The sequence below is a fragment of the Artemia sp. Qi Xiang Cuo genome, chromosome 7 (genome assembly GCF_049724085.1).
Source record: "Artemia sp. Qi Xiang Cuo chromosome 7, ASM4972408v1, whole genome shotgun sequence".
In the NCBI taxonomy this organism is placed as follows: Eukaryota; Metazoa; Arthropoda; class Branchiopoda; order Anostraca; family Artemiidae; genus Artemia; species Artemia sp. Qi Xiang Cuo.
Genome location: NC_142800.1, coordinates 19,861,016 through 19,871,206, shown reverse-complemented (window position 1 = coordinate 19,871,206; position 10,191 = coordinate 19,861,016). Strand labels below are relative to the sequence as shown.

The 10,191-nt window shown below is 32.9% G+C and overlaps 1 protein-coding gene across 1 annotated transcript; it reads right to left on the bottom strand.

Moving 5' to 3' along the window:
* Window positions 1-5,508: 5,508 nt before the first annotated feature.
* LOC148950036 (uncharacterized) lies at window positions 5,509-6,606 on the bottom strand. Its single transcript, XM_089091416.1, has 2 exons — window positions 6,584-6,606; window positions 5,509-5,915 (listed from the first exon to the last, which is right to left on the bottom strand). Exon 2 carries the CDS (start codon window positions 5,903-5,905, stop codon window positions 5,531-5,533), a length of 375 nt encoding a protein of 124 aa, XP_088947542.1. The 5' UTR covers window positions 5,906-5,915; window positions 6,584-6,606; the 3' UTR covers window positions 5,509-5,530.
* Window positions 6,607-10,191: the final 3,585 nt, after the last annotated feature.

Genomic DNA, 10,191 nt, shown 5'->3' with positions numbered 1-10,191 from the left:
TTCACTTCGTTTAGGAAATTTTAAATTGAACTAGAACTTTTTATTTTCCGGGAAAATATTCACAGGTATGGTATTACTTTTTCTATCTTCCACCGAAAAATTTAGAATTGAACTTTAAATTTCTTTATGTCTTTGTGAAATAGAGAACTGAAGTGGAAGATTTTTATTTTCTCTGGTGAAATTAGAATTGAATTTTGTTCTTTTGTAAAATTCAGAAGAGAACTTGAACTTTCCTTGACTTCATTGAGGAAACTGTAAATTGAACTAGAACTTTTTATCTTCCGGGAAAATATTCACAAGTATGGTATTGCTTTTTCTATCTTCCACCGAAAAATTTAGAATTGTACTTTAAATTTCTTTATGTCTTTGTGAAATAAAGAACTGAAGTGGTAAATTGAGGCTGCCAAGGCTTCAAGTTCATCAAATTTATCCATTGTTGTTTACACAGCGTCAAAATACTTTCTGATAATTGAATCACATTGCATACCCGTTATATACGAAATCTCAAGGGTGAATTGTTATGTAACGGGAAAATCATATGTAAGCATGTCTCTGATTGGCTGAGAAGGAGGATGTATCCGACTCGATGATTGGCTGAGAAGGAAACACGTGATCTAACTGTTTCCTATTCCAGGACACCTTGACATTCACCCCTAGCATGCACTTGTCCAAAACAACAATAATAAATAAATCCCTCAGACCTAAGATTAAAGAAGCCTTAATGTTTCCTAATTCCCCCCTTCGTGAATCAATAATTCCCCCTAGCGATTATGTAAATCAATTTCTCAGGACAGGCTAGCCAAACAACAATGAAGCCATGTTTGTTTCATAATTCTCCCCTTCGTGAATCAATAATTTCCCCTAGCGATTATGTAAATCACAGATTAAAGAAGCCATGTTTTTTTCTTAATTTCCCCTTCGTGAATCAACAATTTCCCCTTCGATTACGCAATCAATTTCTCGGAAATTCACTTCCCCTTCGAGTCCTAGATCAATAACATTGTTCCCGTTAGAATTCAATGCGCATGTGCAACCTTCGCCCCGGAGTTATTACACATAGAAACATCAAATAAATCGACCTTGGAAAAAGAGGTCATTGACCCCATTACCCACGTGTTCTCCCTAATGACTCTATGCCCATATTTGGAGCCCCGTCAGTATTCTATGCCCATATAAGGAGCCCTGTCACGAGTCGGACCCCCATCTCTACTAATAGTAACCTTGTTGTTGGTGTTGCTTGTTAACATTTTGTCCTAAGCAATTCTACATAATGAGTTTTGACTCTTTCAATTCCTTTGATGAATAAATTTTTCAATGCTTTTAGCACTATCTCCAACTCCACCTCGCAAAATAATTATTCCTTAGCTTTCAAATTGTTAACAACAAAAAATCACCACCTCCCCTTAATGATAGGCAGCGCAATAGCGCTGCCTATGCAAAGAGCGATTTGGGCACAATGTATTTTTTTTTAGACCAGGACACTTCGTACAGAAGGAGTTGTCGAAGAGACTTCGAAAGGGGCTCATTTACTTGGAAATTGAAAGGGCTAGTGCCCTTTTTAATAGTCGAAAGTGACTGCAGGCAAACAGCCCCCTCCCCCCCCCCCCACGCCCATCATTCCCCAAGCAAATTCAATCAAAATTTTAAAATAGCCATTTTGTTCAGCATAGTTGAAAGGTCCGGAAATTATGTCTCGACAGCCACCCCGGATGACAACCACCTCCCCCATAGTCGTCAGGGCAAGGGTTGCAAGTTATGCCCTTGGGGCATGTAAGTTTTATATACAAAGGGTGGTCGTAGAAAACTTTGGAGGGGGCTAGGTGGGTTAGAAATAAGAAGTTTTAGTGCCCTTCGAAAGGGGCTTATTCGATTGGAAATTGTAAGCTCTAGTGCTTTTTTTAATAGTCGAAAGGAAATGGAGGGCAAGCAGGCTCTCCTCCACACCCATCCTTTCCCAACACGTCCAATCGAAATTTTTCCGTTTTGTTCAGCGTTGTTGAACGATCCGTAAATTATGTCTTTAAGAATGACAACCCATCTCCCCCAAACAGTCCTCAGGGCAAGGCTTGTAATTTATGCCCCTGGGGCATATCAGGTTCTTATGGAACGGATGCTCGTAGGGCAGCTACTCCCGCCTCTCCCCCGCCCACGTCGTAAGTAGTAACCTATCTAGTACTTTGAAACTTACATTCAAACTTACGCCTGAAGGCATAGATATGTGTGTAAGTTTCGAACGAATTGGGGTTACCAGGGTCATTTGCCTATTACAATGAACTCTACATGGGTTGATAGACATGTTTTCTATTATGACACCCATTTTTGGAGGACAACCAGAGAGAGAGAGCGACGGTCACACTAACTACTTGATTAGTAGTTGGATTCGGATATAAGGAGTAATTCTACCATCACTTAAAACAATACTTTTGATGTCACTTCTTAAGTAGATTAAATAAAAAAAAAAAAGCACATAACCTCATCTAAATTAACCTTAAAAAAATGAAACTATCCTTTTTTTTTTTATCATGAACTGTTTAGCGTATACGTAATAATTCTCTTCGTTTTAAGTTTTTTAATTTTGCTCCTTACTTTCAGTTTTTCGAACTAAGAACGAAAATCCTTTTGTGGGAATAACTTATGTTTTTGCAAGGAAGGTCATTTTTTGTAATGAGACCCAGTCATTTTTGTAATGAGACTCAGAAAGCGTTTTGATTTGTATTTTTTCAGTAAAGTGCAAATTTTTAAGTGACCATTAAGATTGGGCCATGGGGGGAGTCTTGTTTTCTGCCATTTTAGCACCGAACTACGACTTTACACCGAAGAGGACGAATTTTCAATCAATTTCAAATTCTGAGAAGCTAATTGACTTAAAATTATTAATAACTATATTTTAGGCTTCACAATTGCAAAAAGAAGTAATGTCTCGTTTGGTTATCTGTAATTGCATATCAACTATAATGTGGGGGAGGGGGGGGTTTCATTTATTTATCGATGCGGATTTGTGACAGTTTCACGATTGGTAGATTATTTGATGTTATTTTTGCTAAATTGTAAGTAATAAATTCTTTCTTGAAGTCACCTCTGGGATACACAATACAGAAATTTTCATTAAAGAAATTATGAAAAAATTGTAAGTAAGTAGCAAATTCTTTCTTGAATTCATCTGCTGGATAAACAAAGACATTTCGTTCAAGAAATTATGACAAAATTCTAAGTAAGTAACAAACTCTTTATTGTTTGTTACTGTGATCACAAATATATTTGATGTTATTTTTGCTATTTTTTTTTTTAATTAATTTATTTACTTTTCTTTGAAAAACTTATTTTGTGGAAAAAGTGTTTTTTTTTTTTTTTTTTCGAAATAATAAACAAAATACTTTTGTGGGAAAAACTTATTTTTTTGCAAGGAAGGTAATTTTTTGTAATGAGACCCAGTCATTTTTGTAATGAGACTCAGAAAGCGTTTTGATTTGTATTTTTTCAGTAAAGTGCAAATTTTTAAGTGACCATTAAGATTGGGCCATGGGGAAAGTCTTGTTTTCTGTCATTTTAGCACCGAACTACGACTTTACCCCGAAGAGGACGAATTTGCAATCAATTTCAAATTCTGAGAAGCTAATTGACTTAAAATTATTAATAACTATATTTTAGGCTTCCCAATTGCAAAAAAGAAGTAATGTCACGTTTGGTTATCTGTAATTGCATATCGACTATAATGTGGGGGAGGGGGTTTCATTTATTTATCGATGCGGATTTGTGACAGTTTCACGATTGGTAGATTATTTGATGTTATTTTTGCTAATTTTTTGTTTAATGAAGTTCTTTACTTTTCTTTGAAAAACTTATTTTGTGGAAAAAGTGTTTTTTTTTGTTTTTTTTTAGACCTAAGAACGAAAATACTTTTGTGGGAATAACTTATGTTTTTGCAAGGAAGGTCATTTTTTGTAATGAGACCCAGTCATTTTTGTAATGAGACTCAGAAAGCGTTTTGATTTGTATTTTTTCAGTAAAGTGCAAATTTTTAAGTGACCATTAAGATTGGGCCATGGGGAAAGTCTTGTTTTCTGTCATTTTAGCACCGAACTACGACTTTACCCCGAAGAGGACGAATTTGCAATCAACTTCAAATTCTGAGAAGCTAATTGACTTAAAATTATTAATAACTATATTTTAGGCTTCCCAATTGCAAAAAAGAAGTAATGTCACGTTTGGTTATCTGTAATTGCATATCGACTATAATGTGGGGGAGGGGGTTTCATTTATTTATCGATGCGGATTTGTGACAGTTTCACGATTGGTAGATTATTTGATGTTATTTTTGCTAATTTTTTGTTTAATGAAGTTCTTTACTTTTCTTTGAAAAACTCATTTTGTGGAAAAAGTGTTTTTTTTTTTTTTTAGAACTAAGAACGAAAATCCTTTTGTTGGAATAACTTATGTTTTTGCAAGGAAGGTCATTTTTTGTAATGAGACCCAGTCATTTTTGTAATGAGACTCAGAAAGCGTTTTGATTTGTATTTTTTCAGTAAAGTGCAAATTTTTAAGTGACCATTAAGATTGGGCCATGGGGGGGAGTCTTGTTTTCTACCATTTTAGCACCGAACTACGACTTTACCCCGAAGAGGACGAATTTACAATCAACTTCAAATTCTGATAAGCTAATTGAATTAAAATTATTAATAACTATATTTTAGGCTTCCCAATTGCAAAAAGAAGTAATGTCTCGTTTTGTTATCTGTAATTGCATCTCCACTCGAATGGGGGGGAGGGGGGTTTCATTTATTTATCGATGCGGATTTGTGACACTTTCACGATTGGTAGATTATTTGATGTTATTTTTTGCTAAATTGTAAGTAATAAATTCTTTCTTGAAGTCACCTCTGGGATACACAATACAGAAATTTTCATTAAAGAAATTATGAAAAAATTGTTCTGGTTCAAGAGGTTTATCCGATATTGGAATGCAGTTTTTAGAATGTGCCAATGAAGATGTATCGCTTGTGGAACTTATTTTTAGCCTCAGCTTCTTTACTGGGCTTCTGTCTTCTTCATTACTTATATATTCGTCTATTTTTCTTCTGGCAAAAAATACAAAGTTGCAGATTTTATTTCTGTTCGTTTTAATGTCCCTCCATACTTTCAGTTTAAAAAACTTGTTTTTTTTTTTTTATTTAATTTCTGATAGTTTTTTATTTAATGCAGCTTTTATTTGCATAAAAATTTTAATTTTATTTTTCTAAATGGATGTATTTAAAAATAAACTTAAGTGACTAAATTATATATTCATATATTTTTCTTCTGGCAAAAAAATAAAAATTTGTAGATTTTGAATATATGAGCTTTTTTTTTTCTTGTTATTTTAAATTTTTACAAGCTAAATGCTGTCTAAACACTACGGGAAACTTACTAAGAAGAGTTTTTGATGCAAAACGTCACCTATGAAAAGATTATTTTAAAAGAAACACTTCAAATTGAAAAAAAAGAAACCATAAGCAAATAATCTTAACAAAGTTTAATATCTTCCAATAGAAACTTACAAATCTACTTCACTTATACAAGTAGAATTATCTGGCAAGATTTCTGTTTCAAGAGGTTTATTCGATACTGGAATGCAGTTTTTAGAATGTGCCATTGAAGATGTATCGCTTGTGGAACCTATTTTTAGCCTCAGCTTCTTTACTGGGCTTCTGTCTTCTTCACTACCACCTGTATTTCCTTTTTCAACCGACCACTTCGTTTCCATAGCCTCAGAGTTTCTAAGTTTTCTTTTCAGCTTTTGCCCTGATGCCAGCAGACCACAGGACTTTAACTCACTTTCTGTTAGTTTGTTTATCACTACTATAGGGGTCTTCAATTGTCTCCGAATTCCAGGTATTTCAGCGAGGCTAATGAAACATCTTTCTGTCATTTTGTATTTCCTGAAATGCAAATTAAATTTAAGTTAATAAAGATTGTTAACTTTAATTATTTATTTTAGTAATTTAAAGCTTAGGATCAATTCCATTACCGCTGGAGTTTTTGAAGCACGATTCACGCTATTAAAGCTTAGTATTTCTGAGTCCAGTTGAAATGTGCATCATTTTAGAAAATTTTCTTTTTGGGGGAAGCTTTTGGTTCCTTTACGTGTACGTAAAGGATTGAAATACCCTTACAGGCGTCTTCTTTTCTTCGATATATTTGCTTACTTGGTTATTCAACGTAAGCAGCGAATTTATGGCAAATCCAGGGAAGATTTTTTTTTTTTTGAAACGCTTTCTGGGTTTCATTACAAAAGTGACGTTCCTCGCAAAAACATAAGTTGTTCCCAAAAAATGATTTTCGTTCTTAATTAGAAAAAAAACAAAACACTTTTTCCACAAAATAAGTTTTTCAATGAAAAGTAAAGAACTCCATTAAACAAAAAATTAGCAAAAATAACATCAAATAATCTACCAATCGTGAAACAATCTGAAGGTCTGATTTACATTCAGATTTATTGACTTTTTGGGGGGTGTTTCTCCCTTTTTCGAAAATCAGGCTCCCTGTTTTCAAAATCCCTTTTTCTTCTGTAGTAAAGTAATAATTTATTTTAGTAAAGTAATAATACCTTTTTGAACTTATATTGTTAGAATGGTTATTCAAAACTGTTTAAAAATCCATATTGAAACTACATTATATACTAAAGAAACTGAATACATTAACATCTAAAACAAAGCATATGCACCCCAAATTTCATCTTTAAAACGCTAAGATATCTATTATCAGATTCAAACGCTTAATATCCCGCAAGGATATGCGAGTCAAATTTCATCTTAAAGTGCCAACGTATCTGATAGAATAATCTAAGTCTTATGATCAATTTCATAAAACCTATAATTTTCACCTTTTTCTCCATTAAGCATCAATTACTTCAAGAAATTAATACCACATTTTTGCAGATAGGGGCTTGAAACTTCCGAAGTAGGGTTATTGGTTTTTAGAGTTTCGGTAACTATTGAGTCGTGTCGCTCCTTACTTACAGTTCGTTAGCACAAACACAAAAATGTTATCACTCTTAACATGTGTGACACCCCAATTCATTAAGAACGACTCGCCTGAAACACAAGGCCCTGAAATTAGATTAACAAGCATTTTCGAACTACGAATGTTGCTCCTTAATTTTAGTTGAAAAAATTGCTCTATATTTAATAGATTAACGGTTAACCAAAATATTCTAATTATGATGATAATTAAAAATTGTTTTCTTTTCAGTTTTTGCCAAAAACTTTTGCATTTTTCTGTTAACCAAATGGAAAAGGAGGAAAAAATCCGTCGTCAAAATAATACCAAGAGAGCGTACATACATACATAGAGTTCGATGGGCCTTTAGGTTTTAATTGACAATAGCTGACTTAGTGTCGACTTAGTGTTTTACCCTCGGCAGCAGGGTTGAATGAAATTTTGCACGCTCCTGTTACCGCATAGATTAATCCCACTTGTTTATGGAATAGCAACACGGGTTTTGACAAAGAGAGAAATTGAATTCTAGTCTAATTAGACTAAATATTTTCTTTTTTAATATTTTTTCCTTGATTATTTTTGTTTTAATTTGAAAAAAAAAAAAATAGGGAAGCTATGTTATATTATGGGGGAGGGAGGGGGCAATTATTGGTGCATACTAATTTTTTCTTCTGTAAAAAAGGGGGGTTTCCAGGGGTGAGGTTTTCAGGGGAAATTTTACCAGTTTTTTTCCGAAAACGTGAGTTAACTTTTAAATTAAATTTTAGGTCTTTTGTCTTAGGGATTTGCTCCTCAAATTTTTAAATTGAAAAATGAGTGTGCTGTTCTATTATTAAATAGAATCTTTCAAGCTTTTATCATCAAAAATGTGGAATTTTTTAGTTTTGACAGAGTAGAAGGATTTTGTACGGGAATTAATTTTGCATGAGGAGGAGTGTTTCCAATTTTTTTTTCCGGAAACGTGAGCTAACTTTTTAATTAAATTTTAGGTCTTTTGTCTTAGGGATTTGCTCCTCAAATTTTTAAATTGAAAAATGAGTGTGCTGTTCTATTAGTAAAGAGAATCTTTCATGCTCTTATCATTAAAAATGGGTAATTTTGTAGTTTTGACAGATTCGAAGGATTTTGTACGGGCATTAATTTTACCTGTGGAGGAGTGTTTAAAAATTTTTTTTTCAGGAAACGTGAGCCAACTTTTAAATTAAATTTTAGGTCATTTGTCTTTGGGATTTGCTCCTCAAATTTTTAAATTGAAAAATGAGTGTGATGTTCTATTAGTACAGAGAATCTTTCAAGCTTTTATCATCAAAAATGTGGAATTTTGCAGTTTTGACAGAGTAGAAGGATTTTGTACGGGGATTAATTTTACATGAGGAGGGGGTTTCCAGGGGTGAAATTTTCAGGGGAAACTTTACATATTTTTTTTTCCGGAAACGTGAGCTAACTTTTAAATTAAATTTTAGGTCTTTTGTCTTAGGGATGTGCTCCTCAAATTTTTAAATTTAAATATTTTTTTTCTTTTATTTTTTTATATATATAAATACTTTATTTTAAAATAAAATTTTTTTAATTTTGCATTATTTACATAGGATCATTTTTTGGGCCGGTTATTCATTGTCCCGGAGGATGGTGGTTTCGCGATGATAAATGTTCAGGGGGAAAATGTACAGATTTTTTTTTTTTTTCCGGAAACGGGCATTATATATAAAACGATAATACAATAAATTAAAAAAAACTGTCACAAATCCGCATCGATAAATAAATGAAACCCAAAATGAACATACATTTTTTTTTTTTTTTTCTTGAAGGGGGCGGGAGGGATTTTTTTTTTTTTTTTTTTGAAGGGGAGGGAGGGATTTTTCCGTGGAGATGGGGCTAGATTTACTGGCATTATTTAGAAAACGATAATACAATAAATTAAAAAAAGTTTTTTCAACTGAAAGTAAGGAGCAAAATTAAAAACTTAAAACGAAGAGAATTATTACGTATACGCTAAACAGTTCATGATAAAAAAAAGATAGTTTCATTTTTTTAAGGTTAATTTAGATGAGGTTATGTGCGCGCACATAACCTCATCTAAATTAACCTTAAAAAATGAAACTATCTTTTTTATCATGAACTGTTTAGCGTATACGTAATAATTCTCTTCGTTTTAAGTTTTTAATTTTGCTCCTTACTTTCAGTTGAAAAAACTTTTTTTAATTTATTGTATTATCGTTTTCTAAATAATGCCAGTAAATCTAGCCCCATCTCCACGGAAAAATCCCTCCCTCCCCCGTCAAAAAAAAAAAAAAAAAAATCCCTCCCTCCCCTTCAAGAAAAAAAAAAAAAAAAATGGATGTTCATTTTGTTTTTCATTTATTTATCGATGCTGATTTGTTACAGTTTTTTTTAATTTATTGTTTTATCGTTTTCTAAATAATTCCAGTTTCCGGAAAAAAAAAATCTGTAAGTTTTCCCCATGTCAATTTCAGCCCGGGAAACCCCCCTCCTCCGGGCCAAGGACCACCCGTACAAAATCCTTCTACGCTGTCAAAACTGCAAAATTCCACATTTTTGAGGATAAAAGCTTGAAAGATTCTCTTTACTAATAGAACAGCACACTCATTTTTCAATTTAAAAATTTGAGGAGCAAATCCCTAAGACAAAAGACCTAAAATTTATTTTAAAAGTTAGCTCACGTTTCCGGAAAAAAAATCTGTAAAGTTTCCCCTGAAAATTTCACCCCTGGAAACCCCCTCCTCATGTAAAATTAATCCCCGTACAAAATCCTTCTACTCTGTCAAAACTGCAAAATTCCACATTTTTGATGATAAAAGCTTGAAAGATTCTCTTTACTAATAGAACAGCACACTCATTTTTCAATTTAAAAATTTGAGGAGCAAATCCCTAAGACGAAAGACCTAAAATTTAATTTATAAGTTAGCTCACGTTTCCGGAAAAAAAATTTGGAAACCCTCCTCCGCATGTACAATTAATTCCCGTACAAAATCCTTATACTCTTTCAAAACTACAAAATTCCCCATTTTTGATGATAAACGCATGAAAGATTCTCTTTACTAATAGAACAGCACACTCATTTTTCAATTTAAAAATTTGAGGAGCAAATCCCTAAGACAAAAGACCTAAAATTTAATATAAAATTTAGCACACGTTTCCGGAAAAAAAAATTTGGAATCCCTCCTCCTCAGGTAAAATTAATTCCCGTACAAAACC

Excerpts from the sequence above, each read along its gene's own strand:
- LOC148950036 (XM_089091416.1), bottom strand. The coding sequence starts at position 5,905 with ATGACAGAAAGATGTTTCATTAGCCTCGCTGAAATACCTGGAATTCGG.